Genomic DNA, 21,658 nt, shown 5'->3' with positions numbered 1-21,658 from the left:
TCGTTCTCTCTTATTTTCTCCTTTCTTTTTCTCTTGTTCTCTCTCGTTCTCTCCTTTCTGTCTCTTGTTCTCCCTTGTTTTCTCCCCGGCTCTTTCGTTCTCTCTCCCTCCATTCCCTCGTTCGATACGAAACACGTACCGAAATCGAACTCGAATCATCCGTTCGGCGGAAGCATAAAACCTATCTAAATCTTGTCACAAGATGTTGCAAAAATTTGACGGAGTTACATACCTGCTTTCGCTGAACGACGTCGTCCGAATACAGTGGAGACTTCCTTATACGAACATTTATTTTCACAATATGTATCCTGGTTCCCAAACGTTCCATATTATCTAATCATTGTATTATTTAGATACATTATCACCTAGCAGAGAACTTCTACGACATTTTTAGATAATAGAATGTTTTGGTATCAGGATGTTACGAAAATAAACTTTCAGATAAGAGAGTCTCTTACTGTACGAAACTCATCAAAATGATCGACACGCGTTGCTGCATAACGATGATAGGTTTGAATTTATGAGATCACGTACGATATCATTTATGAGATCATCTCCTACGAAAAGAGTTTTTACAACTAGACCGCGAATCTGTGTGCAAAATAAAAATGATTTTCATCGATTGCAACGAACGTGTGAGCCAAATAGAAATTTCTTTCTTTTTTAATACTTTCAGTAGGTTGCAAAAAATGCATAGATTTCATTAAATGACTTTTAGTATTTTCATTGTTTTAAATTTCACCTACCCATTTTTGTTATTAACGCATAAAGTCTGCGCTCTATTTATAACTTTCGAAGATTTTCTTCGAAGGAGTATACCCGGTGGATTTCGTTTTACTCGATCAAAGCCACGAGTCTCCAAAAACGAGTGCATTCGATCAATATTCATTTCTATGCTAATGTGTAGATTGTGAATGATATGAAATTGTGCTGATTTTAATGAGCCGACGTACAAAGGTCCTCATTAAAGCACCGATCGAATGAAATGAACGAATAAATAGCGATGTTACGAGACAGCGAACGATCATTGCACAAGTTTCAGGTTGAAAGGAAGCTTCGTAAGATATGTAGCATATTAAAAAGCTGTACATTACGTGGAGATTACGTAAGCACGCGGAGATCAACTATCGACGTTATTAATTGTATACAAAGTAATACAAAATAATTAATAACGTTGTACGCAGATTTATACGCTCCTTCAAGAAACTTTAAAGCAACACTTTCTCCAATCTTTCTTCCCTACAAATTTACCTCTCATGTTGGTCTCTCTGATCCGGTAAATAAAATATGCAATTATGCGTACAAACTTCACCCTAATATTGATTTCATTTTTTCGATATTATCGTTGACCACCTTTAACCCTAGAAAGATAACCATATGACAACGTACGTAAAAGATAACCATACGCTTCAGAGGCGCATGCTTTTCTAAGGCGTCAATTTTATACTAACAATGGATATTTATTTAAGTTAATCTAGTCATTTTAAAGGTTTGGCATTATTGTAAAAATAAAATGCATTTATATTATATTTTTTTATATTTTAAGTAATTTTAAACTTAAATCACTAGACCTCTATGAAAAATTAACAAAAATCAACAGTCTTTCTCGGGTAAGAATCAAGAATTACGATCGATTCATTAATTCATCGGTTTGTCTTTATGATCAAATTGTGTAAACAATCTTTTATCATCTATTCTACGGGGCATTACTCGTACACCAAACAATAAATAAGGTGAACAAAAGCGTTCGATCGAGGTTTGAAAGAGGTATCGAACATGGGCCGAGGCCGGTCCTCGTTTCGACGGAGGACATCGTTCGTAAGATCGGATCTCGTTTTCGGGATGAAGAACGAGGCAGGCAGCGAGGCCTGTTGAAATCCATGGATTACCGGGACTTAGGGAGTCGCATGAAAAATTTAAGGGAATTGATGGGAATCGACCGATGCGATGGGCGGTTCCGTCGTCTTTTCCGGAACAAAGACGGAATCGCCGGATGGCGGGGGTGTCTGTCAAGATGGCCGCGCGCTTAGCCGCTTGGGGGTTGACCTTTTCTGTGTGCCGAAGATTTCCTGGCCGAGATACCGGCCGTCGAATCCGTGAATAATAGAAGTCCTTCGATGGTGAAAGCCGACAACGAGACATCTGCCTCCCGAGCGCTCGCGCGCGCACGCGTGTTTTCTTACAGAATCGGTTTCCGAGGAGGGCGGGGGGTGGGCGGTGGAAGACGGTGCAGGAAATTCGTATGTTCTTGAAACTCCCCCGATGCCTGTTGGCACGAACGCGGGCGCAACGGTTCGCCTCGAATATCTCGGTCGAGCTCTCGTCGGTTGCCGTCGAGAGTGGTTCGAAAGGCTCGGAAACGCGTCAGATCGAATTCGAAACCGAAACGTCCGGCTATCGTTCCGAGGGATCATGCTCTCGCTGCTGTCGCTCGTTGTCCACCGGCGCTGCGGCTGTTGGTTCTAGCTGTGAATATAACTCGAGGTATTTAGGTGAGCATGCATTTCCGCCGGCCTGAGCTCGACGAGGACGTTACAGCCGAAAGACGGAGAGGACGATACACGCGCGAACGCCGCGCCGTTTTCCCGACGCGACGGAGTCGGAGAGAGACCGCTGGTGCAGCTAGCTAGCTAGCTAGCGATGGGACTAACGCGAGCGTCGGCCGAGACACGCTGAATAATGGGAGGAACGTAGGAAAAATGATGACTGGCGAAATTAGTCGAGTCACCTGGAACTCTCCCCTTGGCGACGTTGAAGGGTGACGTCGGAAGGAAATTGAATCGAACCCCTTATAATTTGTCGACACCGCGAGCCCTTAACACTGATCCTGCTGAACGCTAAAACCTATTAACGCGTGTTGTTCTATAAGAATAATAAGATAGATAGAAGAAAGATGGATATAAGAATAATAAGACAGTTCATCGACAGCCATCGCATTTTCGCTAAGGAAAAAGTGACTTCAAATGACCTTAGAAATCATACCTTTTTAGGTGTTAGCATAATTATGGGACACCCTGTATAGTATCGACAATCTTAATCGTTTGCAATAACACGTCGTGTCATCATAATGAAAATTTCGAAGAGAATCCAATACATTTCAACGTTGTTCATTTATTTTAAATTAGTATAGAAGTGTTTAAATTGATCGTCGATCTTTTTGCGATTGTTAAATACGATTTCACCGTTTAGATAGTCCTTTATCGCTATTGAACGCTACTCATATTAATGTTCCACTTCGTTCGTTTCGAGATATAATTATTATCATTTATTATTATTTATTATTACTTTCATTATTACAATCAATTATTTTATTTCTCTATTTTATTACCGTTTAATATATATTCGTTGCCATTATATTTTTTACTTTTCCATTTCCATCGTACTGTATCTCTTTCTTTCTATTGTTTATAATTCTTCAACTTTTCATAACGAAGGAATTTACCCCGTTTACATATATAAATGTGAATATCATTATTATTATTATTATTCCAAATGAAACAAATCGTAGAGCAACCGGTTTAAAAAACCGAATGAAATGAAACACGCCAAAACGACTAACATGGTATACGTGTAGCGTCGTCATAAATTTAAAAATCGAACCAGTCGAAGATATACGTCCAGCAAAATTGCATTAAAATCTTCCGACTGTTTATGGTCCCCGTATCCACTAACCCGGTGTCTCTATCCGGCCCGTGTCGCACGGGTTAAACCACCGCGGCCTCGTCGATCACGTAGGAAGGGCCAGGTACGCGATCCAGGTTGGGCAGGAGGTATCTGCGATCAATTACACCCCCGGCAGAGTAATCGAGGATAGCCGGAGAGAGGTCGATAGCTCGTGCGAGGGCGTCATTCCCATCGCTAGTCGTCGCTTCGTAGCTGGCTGGCTGTCGACGAAGACGGGGAACAGGCTGGCTAGAGGATAGACGGAGAGATAGACGGCGCGTTGAAGGGGGAAAAGAGGAGAAGGACGCGCGAGGAGGACAATGGGAGGAGGTGAAGAGGGGCGAGTACCAGCGAGAGTGAGCAGCGAGAGGAAAAGCGGGGCCGGGGAACGGTGCGAGCGAGAAAATACGGCCCGAGGAAAGCGGAGAGGGAACCGAACAGAGAGAGAGAGAGAAAGAGAGAGGGATGGAGAGAGAAAGAGAGAGAGAGAAAGAGAGAGGGATGGAGAGAGAGAGAGGAGGAGAGGAGAAAGAGAGAAAGAGAGTGGCGAGAGAGAAAGCGAGGGACAGAGAGGATTCGAGAAAGGGCGAGAGCGAAGGACACGCTGGAACAAGCAGGATAGATCTCCCGGTGGGAGCGAGAGGGCGCGAGCGGAATTCTAAGAGCCCGAGCGACGAGGACGCAGCTCGTGATGGGGACCGGGATAGAATTCGTTGGTCCGGGGGTGCAGAGGGGACGGACGCAGAGGGAACGAGCGAGACGACGCCTCGACGACGCTCGGCGACGCTCAGCGATGCGACCAACCACCTCGGGGATGAACAGAGACCGACCAGGGATGACGACGGGGCGCTAGTGACGGGGGGGCGACCGAGGGGGTGGAGCTGCGGGAGGGCGGCAGCGAGACACAGGGAATTAAGGAACACAAGAGGGAAAGACTAAACAAGGGGATGCGAACCGGCGGAGAACAAAAGAGGCGCGCTGCTTGCTGAACTGGAAGAATGAAAGGCCGGATAAAAATGGCAGAATTGCCGGAAGAATTCGCTGATAAGAGGACCAAAGGTGAGCAGGATGCCGGTGCCGGTGTTACCGATGGCTACGCGATTCGTCTCCGCTAAAAATCGGTTTTTAGGGAAGCTATTACGCTGCTAAAGGGATCCTCCAGGAGTCTATTATGCTGTGCCTAGCAAACTTTTAGCGCCCGCCTGCTAATTACGAGGTTCCTTTTCAGAAAATGGTACCCAGTCTGGAGAATCTTTGCTCGAATTCATCATTCGGGAGTAGAAACAAGCTTGCTTGCCGGTTACCCTTCGAAGCCAACATTTTTACCATATTCAGAATGTAGGATAGCGGAGCTGCCGATTATTGTAACGAAGTTATAAGTGTCCTTGGTTTGTTTTCGGGCATTAATAACTTTATATTTATCGAATAAAACATGTTAAATCGTTTATTAAAAAGTAAACAAAATAAAAGAATAAAAGATCTTAATATGATGATGATAACAATGATAAATAGAAAGTTAAGTTCTTTTATTCTTTCATTTTGTTTATTTGTTAATAAAAATGTCAATGTCTCATTCGATAAATAGAATGTATTTTATTGTTTACTTTTTAATAAAAAAATTTAATCCCCCATTCGATAAATAGAAAGACTCTTGTTTTGTTTATTTTTTGATAAAAAAAATGTAATCCCTTATTCGATAAATAGAAAGCCTTTAACTTCGTTTATTTTTTAATCAAAAGATGTAATATGTTTTACTGGATAAATAGAAAGTTAAATTCTCCTATTCTTTTATTCTTGTTTACTATTTGTCTAGTAAAACAAATGTAATATTTCTTATTCGATGAATATAAAGTTAATCGTATCCGAGAACAAACGAAGGGCACAGCAACTGGTCACCCCTCGGCTCCGCTACCCTGTACGATCATCGGCTCGATCGTCCTCGAATGTGTTAAGCGGCATCTAATGCTTCGAATAGGCCGGTCCAAACTGTTGGTCGAAGAAGTACACGAGGGTTAATGTCCGCGTAAAACGGTCAAAGCGTGTTTGCGACGTTGTCCGGTTCCAGAGTCGAGGCAGAAGGAACCAGACGTGTGCGAGCTAGTCGCAGGAGTGTTTTCGCGTTTCCGGGGCCCGGTGGTTTTCGATCGTTCGTGTCGGGGATGCAGCGAGGCACCGGCTAGCACGGAAAAATCGAAAGGAAAGAGGAGAAGCAGGACGAAGAGCGATAGTGGAATAGACAAGGGGCCCGAGAGTGAAACGGCCGAGTTGTTAAGTAGTAAAAGCGCGACGGATAGAGGAGGATCCGAGGAGGAACCGAGGAGGAACCGAGGAGGAACCGAGAGGAACCGAGAGGAAAGCGACGAGGGACAGCGACAGCGCTGGCGAAACGGTACGGGGAAAATAAGAGAAGAGCATGGTAGATAGCGGAGCGGAGTGCAGAGAGAAGAGAAGGGTGTGCAGTACTCGATAGAAGCGAGTGTGGACGTGTGCGAGCATCGCCGAAGCCTTGGTGCACCACCGAGCGGAGGAGCCACCTGCAAGGACGATGCAATCGACGCGGCGCTCCGTGATCCACGGGAACCCGGGATCCCGAGATCCGAGGTTCACCGCGCCGGAAACGCCATCCTGCTGTCGGCTATTCTCGCCTCGCACAATTCTGCATGCTCTAAAATCGATAAGTCACTCCTCTTCTTGAGGAACTCGGCCGGGGGAAATAAGTATCCTTTAACAATCGTGTACGTTGTCGAATCGATGGGGAGTCATTCCTCTTCCTGGGGATGATAAAAGCGAATTGATGGGTGCCGAGGGAAAAATCAGTATATGTATATAATAAGTAGGCGTTTATCAAAGTTCCACGAAACCAAAGTGAATGGAACACGATGAATCTTGCATTCCTGAAGTTTCGGTCAATGTTCCAACATCAAGATATTAATTACACGTTGCAGAATTTTTTAACAGTTTGACTGGCACGTTGATCGTACACGGAAAAGACTGCAGTAATGTCTCTCTAATTGACGCTCAGATTGTCCACAAAAATGGGCAATTTTGGAAGGGGAGATACGATTGTTCAAGACTTGTGACTCGTTTTTTTTATGGTTATCGACAACTATAAAAACGAGCTGCAAGGCTCGAATAATCGTATCTCCACTTCCCAAATTTTCCATTTTTGTGCGCAATCTGAGAGTCGGTTAGGGAGAGTTTTAGAATGTGAAAACGAAGTTGATTCTTGATTCGAGAATGAACAGCATTGTCGCTTATGAAAAGTCAGTGAATGTTCACTCTCCTAAAGAGACTGTTTTATTAATCATGACTAGACTGTGGATTTTATGCATTTATACCAAAAATAAGTAGGTGATACACAAATCTATGAAAACTCCGAAAGATTGAAGCATACCGTCGCGTTATTGCCATGATCGAATAAAGAAATACATTTTTATCGAACTTCCTTTTTCTACGGTTGACACTGGATTTACGGAACCCGTCAAAATAACGGATCACTAATTTCTTCATCTACGATTATTCATATCGCAAAGATACATTCCTGAGTTATTTATTCAAGTTATATGTTACTTACGGCAAACGTTACAATAACACTTGTTAAAATTCAGAATAAATGTCTTATCGTTACTTTTATAAACTAATTATAAAACAGCTGTTTTTTGTGCTCCGTAAATCTAGCGTTATAGTTCGTTCATCTTTCTAAAGGATTTAGTTGTCGTCCATTCTTCAACCGCAATGGCCTCCGTCCGAAATATGTAATAAACAGAATGTTTCGTTGTCAATGTTTGTAAACACTGAAGTCGATTTCCTCGAAAAACGGAGCTCCGAATAAAAAACTATTATATTCTCTCGCGATTAGAGAGAATCTACTGTACACAGCCTAGCAGGAGTTATCGAAACGCGTCGATCGGCGAGATAATACGCTGGTATTATTCATGCAGAACGATATTGTTCCAGAATTTGGATGATGGATGACAATGAAACGTCGTGGCCCGTGGCGACGAAGGAGCAGCGTGCTCGGTTGAAAAACCGGTGACAAGGTGTCTCGTAAATTCTCGCGAAACGACGTTCGAAAGACAAACGTCTGCCTCACGGCGGAGAAAGAGCAAGAGAGAGAGAGAGAGAGAGAGAGAGAGAGAGAGAGAGAAAGAGAGAGTGGGAGAGGAAGAGTGAAAGGAGGCCGCGCGCGCGCGCGGTTTTCGCGGCCGAAGATATTTTCGGAGGCGTATTCGTGCCGGGCCGAGCCGTCGACGTCACGGAAGAAAGAAAGACACTGACCTTTCCACATTACGATTCCTTTCCGACATTGCGTTTACGCAACGACGCACTTCGCCGGCCGAGGAACCGGAGGCCAGCCGGCCGAGAGACGGGGAGAGAGAGAGCGAGAGAGAGAGAGAGCGAGAGAGAGAGAGAGAGAGAGGAAGAGAGACGGCCGGCCGTTCATTAAACCCCGGCCGGCTGAATGACGGTCATTGTGCCATGAAATTCCTCTTTTTATCGATCCTCGAATCTCTCTCGGGCCGAGGGAGCCCGGCTACACGACAAAGCCTCGCATCGATCCGTGATCCCCCGTGTGTCTACCTGGATCGCTCGCCTCGCCTCGCATCGCCTCGCCTCGCCGCACCTTGCCACTCTTCGTCCGTCTCTCTATGCTTCTATCGGCCGTTTCCGCTCGAAATCTAGTTCCCCAGGGCTCTGCCGAGGTAAACGTTCTGCCGGCAGAACGCGAGAACTGTCTAAATATTTCGTCTGCCGGCCGACGATAACGACCAGTCGCGAACGAAGCAGCCGGCTCGAGAAGCTCCGAGGACTCCGAGGATTCACCCTTAAAACAACCTTTCGAATAGGGGCTGCTTTAAGAGTTGACGAGCACTTTGCCGCTAAGGTGCGGAACCTTCGCAGCATCTGCAGATCCGTAATATACTAGGTGTATGTTAGTTAGTTAGTTGTTTATTTTTTGATTAGCTGCTCAGGGATACGTAACTCTCCCTATTGCACCGAAGCTGCAATAGGGTAGCGAGCCGGTTACTGTGGAGTGAGCCGGTTACTGTGCCTTTGGTTTCGGGCATAATTCACTTCATACGAGGCTTCGTATGAGTGTATTAAATTTGTTCATTCAGAAGTAAAGAAAATACGAGAATCAACAAATTATATGTTTTATATTTTCTTGTTTATGTTTATCGAATAAGAGATATTAAATTTTCGATTAACATTCGAGCGATTGTACGCGGATGCGACAGAAGATGTGACCGAATATTTGGCATACGTATATTTTTTTAAACTGCAGAACCTCTATAGTTGTTCTAATATGTTGTTAAAAGCGTGACAATACGTTTTATAATAAGAAGCTGGTATCATTTTAAGTGTACATTCAATTCAATTGATCGAACTCCGAATACATGGCGATTTCAACGTGTTCATATTAATTTAATCACGTTCGTGTATTAACACATGCGGTAGATTCGGATTATTTCGATCATGTTAGGACTAGCGTCCCATTTAAGTGGATCAACTCTATTTAATCAGAATCTACTCTTCGAATCTTGCCCGGAATAAACGGCTGTTTCGATTAAACAGTAGATCGAATAAGCGGAATGTACGTTTGCAGCCAATGTTACGAAATTGATAACAAGTTTTTACGAACTGATCACGGTAAATTCTTCCGTATTGGCGCTCGGATTGTGTACACAAAATTTGGGAAGAGTAGGTACGAGCCTCGAGGCTTGTTTTTATAGTCGTGAAAAATTAGTAACTATAAAACCGAGCCGCAAGGCACGAATCCTCTTTGTCCATTTTTTTGTACAATCTGAGCGTCAATTAGGGAGAATTCACTGTACCTAATTTACCGATTCCCCGCCATTCGAGATAAGATTCGTCTTCACTTCTGTTAATGTAAAAATGGCTGTTTACCTGTATATACAAACAATTGAATTAAATTAAAATTATAATAAAAATCGATTTATAATAAAAAATTACAATCAATCGATTTATAATATATCGATTTTTTAATAATTATTATAAATATATCGAGAACTTTCGCTCGCGAACAGTATCCTCGGTCCAGTTTAATTCAAGTCCGCACGGAAGAATTTGTCGTATGGATGGTTAAGGTGTTCGCGACAAAAGCCATCGGAACGAGCGTAATCGGGTTCAGTCTGGTTAGCCTCGTTTCGGATCCGTTGTCGGTGGAATTTCCGGTGTTTTCGGAGAATCTGCCGATCGATCGGCGGCGGCCAGTCGAATCTCGAAGAGCGACACGGTTGCGACAGATCGGGCCAGCGTAATTCGACTGCGAACCGTTTCGAGGCTGATCGATGCACCGGGCCAACTCGCTCTCGCTCGATCCGGAACCGAGAGAAACGATCGAAGCAGCGAGCATCGAGCTCTCGCTCGTTATCAAACAACGTTCTATCGATCCGGTCGGCAGGCACGCGCGCGCGTTCGACTTCGCTTCGACGCGTATCGATTATTCGCGGACCGGCCGATGATCCAGCCGGCGAAACACTGCATCGAGTGCACGCGCTTCTGCAGCGTAAGGAAAGCCCAAAGGTCCCTCGGGACGAGACGCCAATAATTCGACAAATCCGCGGAGCCGGTTCGCGCGGTCTCGATTGAATTAGGATGAACGGATCGATACCTCGTTTCGTTTTTAGCTGCCGTCGCATCTGGCCGATCGTTAATTTAACACGAGAGATTGAAACTAGGTGAGCTGCGCGGAGCATTATTTAATATTAAGAAGCCCGCTATTTCGGTGCCGTCGGAACTCTGTTACCTCCGCGAATGAAACAATTATGCATGGAACGTGTAATACCGCGGATTCGTTGCCTCTAATAGAGATTTAAGGTTCAGCCGGGACGTTAGCGGACTCCGACATGTTATCGCGAAGCACGGGGATTTCGTTTCAGGCGTTGAAACAAGAAGATTCAAAGTCGCGGCCTCGCGTGTATTCAGCGCTAACGAAGCCGAGATAATGTTCATTTAGCCACGGCCACGGAAACGATACCCGTCGTCGCGGCAGCGGTGTTCTTTTTCGATCTCGTCGACGAAATACGAACCGCAGCCGCGCCGCACGTTTCGAGGGAACAGGCTCGCGTAACGCAGGTGCTCGTCCAAGGTTTTCGCTTTCGCGTGCTTGACGCACCTACGTCGGGCAGAATTCGAAACAAGCTGAAACGAGAATAGCTAAGCGGCTCATCTCGTCCAGGATGAGCACGCTCTCGCTGTAGATTGCAGTTACCGCCAAAAAACTTCGTTTAGCGGAACGAGATTACTGCAGAGTTATTTTGTCGTATTTTTTAACACCATTTTTACAGATTTTATACACGTTTGCGTGCTCCTGGAATTTGTATAGTTTTGCCAAATTTATTTTGTAATCATTATAGGAGAAGTTGCGAAGTCCCTTTAAAAAGAAATTAATTAGGAATTAATAATAAATTAATTAGGAATAAATAATTCAGGAATTAATAATTTTAAATTATTCTAAAAGGTGTAACCCTTTTGGTAAAAATAAATCGTTGAACGAACGATTTTACAAGATATCTTTTAATCTGTAAAAATAGCGTCGAACAACAAATTTTTAGGGGCGTCGACTAACCGTGTTAGTAAAAATAGCGTTAAACAAAAAATGTTGGAAGGTGTTGTTTCACCTCTCTGGTAAAAATAACGTTGAATGAAAAATTTTGAACAATGTCTTTCGACCAATCTGGTAAAGATAGTGTTAGTAAAACATTTTAAAAACGGTATTTTGACCCTCCGGTAAAAATACTAATTATATTAATAATCCTAACCCTTTGCACTCGAAGCTCTTATATATTTATTTCTTTTATATTTAACTCTAAATATAAAATCATTTTTCTAACTTATAGCATTTCTATTTTATATGACAAAATGCATTTTATGCACATGAAATTGACACTTGGGACTCGCACAACGGTTAAACTTTTAACAATTTTTTAAATCTAATCTTCTTTGATATAAAAGTTATCTTAAAGCGTGGTATAACAAATGTTAGTGGTGTTTTTTTGCACCCATTCGAGTGCAAAGGGTCAATATTAATATAATATATAATCTCTGGTAAAAACAGTATTAAGTACAAAATATCTGTGTAATCCCTTCGGAGAAAGCAGTGTTATGTACAAAATATGTAAAAGATGTTCTTAACTCCTTCGGTAAGATGAAAAGTAACCCCCACCGTTCCAGCCCGGGTTACGTGTAAATCTGTCGAGGATGAGCGAGCCCGAGGCTCGTGGCCCGTCAGGCTCCCGAAACGACGGGCCAATTACCAATGTCTGACCCTGTAATTAGGTTCGCGCTGCTGGTAATATCGTTACCCGGTAAGCGTTGCAATTTCCCCGTGGCCGTTTCCGTGCCCTCCGCTCCGCACCGTCGTCGATTTCAAGAAAACACCGCGGAACGAGAGGAGTCCTACCGAGAGCTGCCTAATCGTTGCTTGCCCTGCGGGGCAACTAGAAGCATCGGAGCAGCCATTATTCTTCCTCGTTTCTTCCGCGGAACCTTGATCCATCGTAGCCTCTCTGTTGTTCGGCACTGATTTAGCGTCGGATCCTCTCTGCACCCACGTCTTTTTGTGGCGGGCACGCGATCGATCCGCTTCCCAATCAAATAGCCAGTTCCAATCTGGTTCGTTCGATGCTTGGAACGGAACAGATCCCTCGGAATGTGTTTACGAAAAGCTGCCGCTCTCTCGTCGCGATCATCCACCGACGTTTCTCGGTCGGCCGACGGTGGAAGGTCGAGCCGCGTACATGGAAAATGGATCCCTGTTTCTGACCCACTTCCGCTCCTGAACCGTCGAAGACATCTTCATACGTTCCCCTGGATGTATTGGGTTGGCAACTAAGTAATTGCCGATTTGTTCAATGAAATAAAAAATTTTTTTTACTTGGAACGATGTTTAATCTGTAATGTATTTTCCATTTTGTTCGATGACCTTTTGCCATCTCTCCGACAACTTGAAAATTCCACGCTCGTGGAAAGTCTGATCCTTTTCGGCCAAAAACTGAATTAAGTGAGATTTTACAGCGTCATCGTCATTCAAAGTTTTACCACGAAGGGAGTTGTCCGGGGATCGAAATAAGTGGTAATCCGATGGCGCGAGATCAGGGCTATATGGTGGGTGTAACATCAATTCCCAACCAATATGCATCAATTTTTGCCGAGTGGACAAAGACGTGTGCATTGTCCTGGTGGAAAATGACACCTTTACGATCGACCAATTCTGGTCGCTTTTCCTTGACCGCTGCATTCAATTTGTCCAGTTGCTAACATTCACGGATGATAAAAAATAACATAATAATAATAATAATAATTTTATAATATAACAGTTACGGATATTATAAAAATGGGAGTGAGAGACATCTATAACTGAAATCGGCAATTACTTAGTTGCCAACCCAATATATGATTTTGTAAAATCTGAGTCGGTTTTATAAGGCTTCGAATTGTAATAAAACGATGGTTAACGCTCTATGACCCAAATATTTCATATAGGTATACTCTATATAGTAATTTAAACCTAGCAAATATATTAATCTCGAGAGAGGCAAATTAATGACGAATTCACGATTTTAAAAAACATTGCGATGCACAACGTCCTGGATTACCATAAGGAGATGGGAGATAACGAAGGCAAGATACTTTCGCCACATTGATATGCCGCTAAAAGATAAATTTTCTTGTTATTAGCGCAGTAGTTTTTACAATATTTGTCTGTCGAGGACAATTGGTAAATTGAATCATTGGCGTTCGACAGCATGTCACGTAAAAGATACTGTTTCTCAGTAGAAAGCCTCGGAAATTAACAATTTAATTAGACTAACAGAACTTGATAAATTTGTACGTGACGTCAAAGTCACATTGTGCTATAAAGGATTAATAATTATCCCCTAATAACAATCTCAAAGAACATAATTACGTTACGTTACTGGGGAAAACTTCTTGGTTCAGAAATGAAATTGTTATCGTTACTGGAAAAATTAAGAGGTCTGTAATACGATAAAGATAAACTGAAAGAAAAATCGATTTCCCTTGAATCTGAGATTACTTCACCCCTTGAATATTCTTTGTTGAAGAGCGTCCGAGACAAGGGTTGCTCGCAGATCGTAACGCTTCCAATTCAAATCGGACTCGGGTGACTCTAAAACAGGGGTGGCCAAACCTTTGATCACTACGGGCGACCTGTTTTTTTAAATTATAGGCGGCGGTCTACCAATATCGCATGCGTTAAGTAATCATAAAAGTGCAGTAATTTAAAGCCAAAAATAAGATCAAATTAAAAATGAAGAAGATAATATCAGACAGGCCAGCCCTGCTCTAAAACATGATCACCAGTTGTCCGATAAAGAAAAATCGATTTCCCTTGATCCGTGGATCGCCACGCATTTTTGTGGATGTTTCGCGAGGATCTTTATCTAAGAATCGAACTATCTGTTGCAGTGGCGTGGCAATTTCCTGCGGGGAGTGTAGCAGCAGCGGCACCAGCGATATCACCGAGCCTGGTTCGCCTTGTAGCACGAGTAGCGACGAGGGGGTAGCGATACGTGGCGCGTCGGCCAGTCCACTTCCGTCCCTACCCAAGCTGGCGCCTTCGTCGCAGATTGGTACCAGGCCCCAGTGGCCCTGGACCCCGCCGCTGGCGGCCACCGCATGTTCGACCTACAAGAGGCTCAAGGGCGAGCCCGAGGCTGGTGCCGTCCCGAGGTCCGGGGCCGCGGATCCCAGCTTCCGAGGGATCAGCAAGTCGAGCATCACCAAACCGAATGCCGGACATCATCATCATGAGACCCAAGGGAAGATCACCGAGTACTTTAAAACCCAGGTCAAACCACAACAGCTTAAGGTAGCGTACCCTTTACGTTTGTATCATTCGTTTCGTTCTTCGAGAACGCAGGGTGCCGTTTCAGGGTGCCGCGTTCGGAAGACACACTTCGCCTCGTAACGATAGAACCGCCCAAAAATATTCAGTTTTCATCCATTGTGGTTAATATGATAATCAGACCGCGGACTTTATGCATTCGTGACAAAAATCAGTAGACGAAACAGGAAACATTCGTACTATTGGACAATTTTAATAATTTGATTGCATTATTTATAACTCGTTAAAATTGTACAAGACGAGAATAAATGTTTACGCAATTGCTGTTTTTGCATAAAGATCCGCAGTGTAATAATAATAACGAATGAAATATGCCATGTTCGAAATCGTATTGGGAAACAACGTATCTTTCTAGAAACACGGATTATTATTATTATTTATTTATGGGCTACTGAATCATTTTTTAAGTCATACGAAACGCACATAATCCGGAACAAAATAAACGTTACAGAGAACGAGATTTTACGACAGATAAAATCAGACTCGGGGTGTTTCCAAAGAAATTAAGTTCGTTGCTGTTTATTATGTTTACACTGTAACGAATAGACAGCAAAACAACGATTCCTTAATGTTTCATGACTATGAAACCAACCTTCTGAAGGTAATTTTACGTAAATAGATCGTCAATTTTGTTTTAACAGAGTCTGATTGGAATATATTTGGACTCATTGAAAATGATGGTGGACCCACGCGTTACTAAATTATTGTTATCATTTCAGCTTATTGTACTTTGCGTTGAGTTTTTGTGTAACAAAGCGTTCAATACTGTTGGTTGTACAGTTACGAAATAGGATGCCTTTTTTACTGAATAAAATGTATCGCTATAAGTTTTTCGGTGCGATCTCAAATATGGCATACTTCATTCATCGTTGTATTAACTACACAATGTGTACGCAGTGTATAAAAGTGACACTTGCTAGGTAAGAGTAAACGATGGTTATAGTTCGCGAATGCTAAGCGAGGACGTTCTATCCGGAAAGCCGGAAGCCTGTGCTAGGTGATTTAGACGAAGACCGGAGTTGGAATAATCGAGGAACAATGGCTGGCGCCTTGTTCTGCAGCAAATAAATTCATCGCCTACTCCCTAGTATAGTCTCGTAACTTCTTGCACTGTAACAACGCGTCAAACTCGAAATTGAAACAAAAGTTGATTTTTCTGTCATAAAAGTTTAAGAACGAGAGCAAACGAAGACACAGAAGACCAGTTTTACGTTTTCATTTTAAAGTTGTCGAAGTTGTAAAGATTCATTCATAGCAAATAATTGAATCAATATCTTCACGCAAGCATACATTATAAATAAAAATAGTGAAAAGTCTCCATAAATATATTACTATACTCTCGTTATCGTTATGAAGCAACACGCGTCACTCTGACGCTAATTAACCGCTAATCAATGCTGTTGTGAAAGAAAATCGTAGTGCAAGAGGTTAACGAATATGTTCCACATTGTCGAGTGCAAATAGAATTTGGATCCGACTTGAATCGTCGATGCAACGGAGGCCCCAAAAATCTCTATACAGGATGACCCAAAAATGTCTCGTAATCCGGAAATAAGGGATTCCTGAGATCATTTGAAGTAACTTTTTCCTTGGCGGAAATGCAATCCGCTTTTTCCTTTACGAGTTATTAACGAAAAGCAGTGACCAATAAGAGGCGAGTACGACTGACACGAGGCACGAAGTCCAGTTCCGCTCATTGGCTCAGCCGTCCCGCGCCAGCTGATTTCGCCTCTCATTGGTCACTGTTTTTCGTTGATAACTCGTAAACAAAACGGCGGATTGCATTTCCGTTAAGGAAAAAGTTACTTTAAATGACCTCAGGAACACCCCCTATTTGCGGATTGCGAGACATTTTTGGCACACCCTGTAGAATGTCCATAAATCGATGAGAAATCGAATGTTCCGAGCGTATCTCGGTTATCTTGTTGGGAATAGTATTGTGACGGATGACGTGTGACCCCTTAGATCAAAAAGAGCAGCGAGGCGATGTCGGTGCTGGTTGCGAAGAGCTCGTCGGAATTCAGGAGGCCACCCACGGTGCAAAGGAACAAGGGAGGACTGGCAAAGTACTTGGGCACCATCTCGCCGAACGGACGGAACGCTTCTAGCAACGACTGGGAAGTGCGAACATTAACGATGTCGCCGCCGCCAACGAAAAAGACGCCGCCGGTAATCGCGCCAAGGACCAATGGTAAGATGGACAAGAAGTTACCAAAACCGGTGCCCAGTTTGCCCATCTCTAATGACGTATTGAAGAATATACCGAGCTGCAAGATATCGTCGATGAGGTAGGTGATGGTTCGACTAGAGACCGAGTTATGGGCACAGGTGTGACGGTCGATACATCTAATCTGAATACAACGTCGATCGAGGTACGGAACACCTATGATCTACGATGATCACAATTTATATACATTTCATTTTTATTCAGTTATTTTTCATTCATATAGTCAACCATAAGACAGACTACGATCTTCGCCATGAAAAGAGAAGCGCATAACATGGAGCGAATAGATCACAATACTAATCGTATTTCTTGCCACAAATCTAGGTTGACATCCTCCGCAGAGGCGAGCCCGACCACGAAGACAGTGTCCCAGCAGTCGACGCCGACCCCGTCGGCGACCACCGAGGCGACGCCGCTCGACTTCAAGGGCTGCATCCTCTCGAAACCCCACGTGAACGAGAACAACAACCTGACGAACGGTTGCGCCGGGATCTTGGGCTCATTGAGGTCACAGGGCACTCAGGATCTGCTGTCGAGGCTGCAGGCGCCTGAGGACACCGAGGCAAAGGCGACCCAGGTCAGCCCGGCGGACGAGGACGACGACGTGGAGGAAGAAGAGGACTCCCGAAGCAGCGAATCGAGGAGCAGCGAATCGAGGAGCAGCGAGTCAAGAAGCTGCGAGTCCAAGCCTCCGCTCTCTCCCATTCTATCTGCGCCAACTACCATACGGTTTCCTGCCAGGGAACCGGAAAAAGACAGGCAGCAGACGACCGACAGCGGAGTCTGTCGGTGGGACAAGTGCGAGGAGAGCTTCGAGTCCAGCTCGGGACTTCTTGAACATTTGCAGGTACGCGTTTCTATTCGGAGACCATTAGGAGGTCTTTTCTGCGAAAATTTATCTTTAAGACTTTGGTAGGAGTCGAGCCAGGAGTCGAAGACCAGTCCAAGTTATATATATATACAATTAAAATTTCATAACAATCACTTTTTCTCGTTTGAATCCTTCTGTCACCTTTCCCTAACTCGAGTAGGTGGAGCCGGTTACTGTGTGATGCCTAATTGCTGCGCCTTTAGTTTGCTCTCGGTCATAATAGAAAGTTAGATTCTTTTATTCTTTCATTTTGTTTTCTAAAAGAAAAAAATTTAAGATCTCTTATTCGATCAATAGAAAGTTAAATTTATCTTTTAAGAAGAAAATTGAATACGTCTCATAAGTAGAAAGTTGAATTCTTCTACTCTTTTGTTTCGTTGATTTTTTAGTCAAATAAATTGAATATTTGTCATTCGTTAAATATAAAGTTGATTGTATCTGAAAACAAACAAAAGGCACAGCAATTGGTCACCTTGTAATGACCGGCTCCACTGTCTTATCCAATAGATTTTTTTAAAGGCATTGCTCTTGGTACCGTTACGCCGTGAACGATGAAAGAATGGGATCCCCTCCACAAATAATCCTTCTACTGTTTCTTCATAACTCGACGTATATTGGAACAGGTCACAATCAGGTATCAGAAATCGTACAACAAGAATCGCGTGTTCGAATAACATAACTATGAGTTTGTAAATGAGAGTGAGGCTCGTTGAGAAGGTTCCTTGCTTCCTCATAATGGGTCATTAGGCTTAAATTCTGTCGTTGGATGTGTCACAGGCCACGCAAGCCCAAATATCGGATTCAGCATTTGGGCAAAAGGTCGAAGATAAGGTTTGAGTCATCCTGTTTTGCTAATAGCTTATCTCAAAAAAGAATAACGCAGCACAACGGTACCGAGTGAGTCAGTTGTCGAACATTAGTCAAATTCGTGCTCGATTAAAATCCACTATAAATCCACATTTTATTATTTATACTCTTATCTTTTGTTATCATTCCCCTAACGCTTAATACCACTTTCCCATAAAACTTTGCTCTTGGTGCCAAAGAAGTTCGCTTCGGACGGAGCGAACGTTTCAGCGTTTCATTGTTCGTACCTGTAAATTGCAATAACCTGGAAGCTGCTTCTTCTCGGTGAACGCTGATAAAAGAAAGGGTCCTCGCCGAAAGATCGGCGTCCGGTAACAGGAAAAACGAGCTCGCGCTCGTGTCGGGTTACCCGCTGCCACAATGTTGCGGAGCCCGAATTGTTGTAATCGACACTGTGCTACCGCGTATCGAGAGCACGGTTCCCCTCACGAGCCTGGAACCGAGTGTATGTATAACCGGGTGAACAATTTGTCGTAGGCGGCACACATTAACACGCAGACGGGCGGTGACAATTTCGTCTGCCAGTGGCAGGGCTGCAAGGTGCAAGGGAGGAGTTCCTGTTCAAGACGGTGGTTGGAGCGGCACGTGTTGTCCCACGGCGGCAACAAGCCGTTCCGGTGCATCGTCGACGGCTGCGGCAGCAGGTTCAGCTCTCAGGTATAGGAGTTGTATCTCGGTTACCTCTCGCGACAGTTCTAGCGAAGATAAGTTGAAAGTGCGGTGTGATTTGTAACGTATACGCGCCACGTTGCGTCCACGGTGAATCGTTGTTGAATCCGGTACTCTCGTCGAAAACGTTGTGGATTGCGAAGGAACATCGTATTATTACGGACAATGTATCTCGTCTCTTCCGTGATGTCGTCGGAACCTCGGTGTTCACAGACCGAACATAATCGAACTCGAACTAATGCGATTCTTTTTCCTCCCATAAGGCGTCCAACCGGCGCGCTAGAACGTACCAGAGGACGATGTTTTCTCTGTATTGTCGATCTCTAGACGTGTTTGGTAATGTATCATGGGTTTGAATCAGGGACTACGCGGCTGCTCGCCGGCCGCTGGTCCATGCCACGAGGACGCCAAGATGACACACTGTGCAGTTCCGATTTTTTCTTTTCTTTTGTGACTATATCGTTTCGATAAGACGAGAAACCACTGCTCGCCAGAAATCTCGATGTACTCCCTGGTTCGCGTCCCTAGGCTAATATAAGGCCCGTGCTCGCAGAACATTGTAAGAACAGTCCGCGTTTTCCCGCTCGTCTGAACATCCTTCATTGGTCGGCCGGGGTCTACTGACTCGCGACGAAGGCTCTTCGAACGACGTTTATCGTCTACAATGCCGACGTCGTGTGGCCGAAGCAATCGCGTCTCGGTTGCATCGGTCATGCTGTCTTCGGAAGACGGGCATTTTCCAGGGACAGCAACTGTTGTCCTCCCACAATTTCTCTCGTCTCCTGCACAATCTCTCGTCGCATGATCTCTGGGTGTCGTCTCTCATCGTCCATCCTTCTTGCCTTGGAAACGATCGTTGCGCACTACTACGAACAGAGTCAGATCCATTGGTGTTGTACTCCATCAGTCATTGCACAAGTTGGATGCAGCAGAATCGCTACGATTCGAAAAATTCTTCTGTTTGGTGGCCGGGACCGTTTGCCTATCCCTGGAAGGTGCCAAAATTCTGCCCACTCACGGCCTGTCTCTACCTTCCAGACCGCTCTCGAGAGGCACGTCAACGGCCACTTCAATCAGCCGGAGACCAGCAACAACTCCGGGAGGCGCAGCTGCGAGAGCGGCGGCAAGCTCGTCAGAAGAAACGGGAAAAGGCTCAGATATAGGCGACAACCTTGGTCGGGTAAGAATGTCTTATCATAATTCAATTCTTTGTTCTATTTAATCCTTGTCGCTTCAACTAAATCGACGCGTCTACGCTCCTCGTCGAAAAGATAGCTCAGGTGTGCTATCTTTAATTTCTCAATGAGGCATGTAAAAATGTTCGTCCATGACATCTAATATCAAAATATTATGTACACGTAATATGCGGCTCGCTGGATATAAGCTACAATATCGCAAATGTTTGTAGACAACAACGGAAAACTGCTCCGTACCAAGGTCGAAATGATAGCACACTCTGTTAATATGTTTAGAAATTGCTCAGTATTTCATCATCTACCAACGAGTAAAGATTACATTACAATATTATATAAATTTGTACCTATGGGACGCGGAGAAAAATTAAACCAGTTCGAAAATTTATCATTTCAATAATCGGAAATTCTAACAGAAATCTTTAATATTTCTGTAAACGTGTAAATAAATGCTAAAACATTGAGGTTTTCTTCTTTACGAAGCAACGGAGAAAGATTTTGTTCACTTTGTATCGAGTTTCTGTCTTTCTTTATGTTTTGTATATTTTAATTATCAAGATTTTATTCTGGGTCGCCCGCGAGCCCCGCAATATTACTTGGAAAATTGCTCGAAAAATAGAAATATTACTCGAAAAATTACTCGTACCGGTTAAATATAATACTGCACATGCGATAATCACATGTGAACGATAATCTTCGACGCATTGAGAACAATCTTGCAAACAGGGGCGCCTGTCAAGATCGGTTGCTGCGATAAGGGTTGAGATATTCGAGTAGGCTCGATGATTCTAATCTGTTGCGATTCCCGGCACGTTACAGCGAGACTGTTCGACTACTTCGACTCGGGAGTGATGGAAGGTCTCCAGCACAGGTTACTGCAGATGGCGAAATCGAGGACGCAAGGTCGCCTCGCCGAGACACCAGGAAACTCGATGGCCCTAACTAGTCAAGTAAGTGAAGCTTCGGAAAACTACGTGTCGCGCCAAGATCAGGGGATTAATCGCGGCTGGTTCTGGTTTACAGGTTTTAGCTCGAAGAGTGGAATTGGACGGCAAGACTAAAGTGCTGTTGCGGTGGTACCCTCCAGACATGTAAGTGTTCGAAATCGTCCGGTAACTTCGTTACCATTTGGAGCTGAAAAGCCGACAGTCGGGACGTCGTTGTATCGGATCGCTGCAAATGGGCAACGTTGAATTATTCGTTCAGTAATGTCGTGTTCAGAAGCAGGATTAACATCGACCTGCGAGTACCTAGAGATTCCTAGATCCATAACT

At 44.0% G+C, this 21,658-nt stretch overlaps 1 protein-coding gene across 1 annotated transcript in view; it reads left to right on the top strand.

Moving 5' to 3' along the window:
* The window catches only part of jing (AE binding protein 2 jing), a 235,383-nt gene that overhangs the window by 205,257 nt on the left and 8,468 nt on the right, over nt 1-21,658 (top strand). The window contains exons 2-8 of the mRNA XM_033486236.2: nt 14,119-14,521; nt 16,523-16,845; nt 17,109-17,631; nt 19,000-19,179; nt 20,230-20,371; nt 21,204-21,334; nt 21,408-21,475. Coding sequence (XP_033342127.2) covers nt 14,119-14,521; nt 16,523-16,845; nt 17,109-17,631; nt 19,000-19,179; nt 20,230-20,371; nt 21,204-21,334; nt 21,408-21,475 — 1,770 coding nt within the window. The remainder of the gene's footprint in view (nt 1-14,118; nt 14,522-16,522; nt 16,846-17,108; nt 17,632-18,999; nt 19,180-20,229; nt 20,372-21,203; nt 21,335-21,407; nt 21,476-21,658) is intronic.

Source organism: Megalopta genalis, chromosome 3 (genome assembly GCF_051020955.1).
Source record: "Megalopta genalis isolate 19385.01 chromosome 3, iyMegGena1_principal, whole genome shotgun sequence".
Taxonomy (NCBI): domain Eukaryota; kingdom Metazoa; phylum Arthropoda; class Insecta; order Hymenoptera; family Halictidae; genus Megalopta; species Megalopta genalis.
Note: the sequence above shows the minus strand (reverse complement) of the source record. Positions and strands in the feature narration are given on the sequence as shown.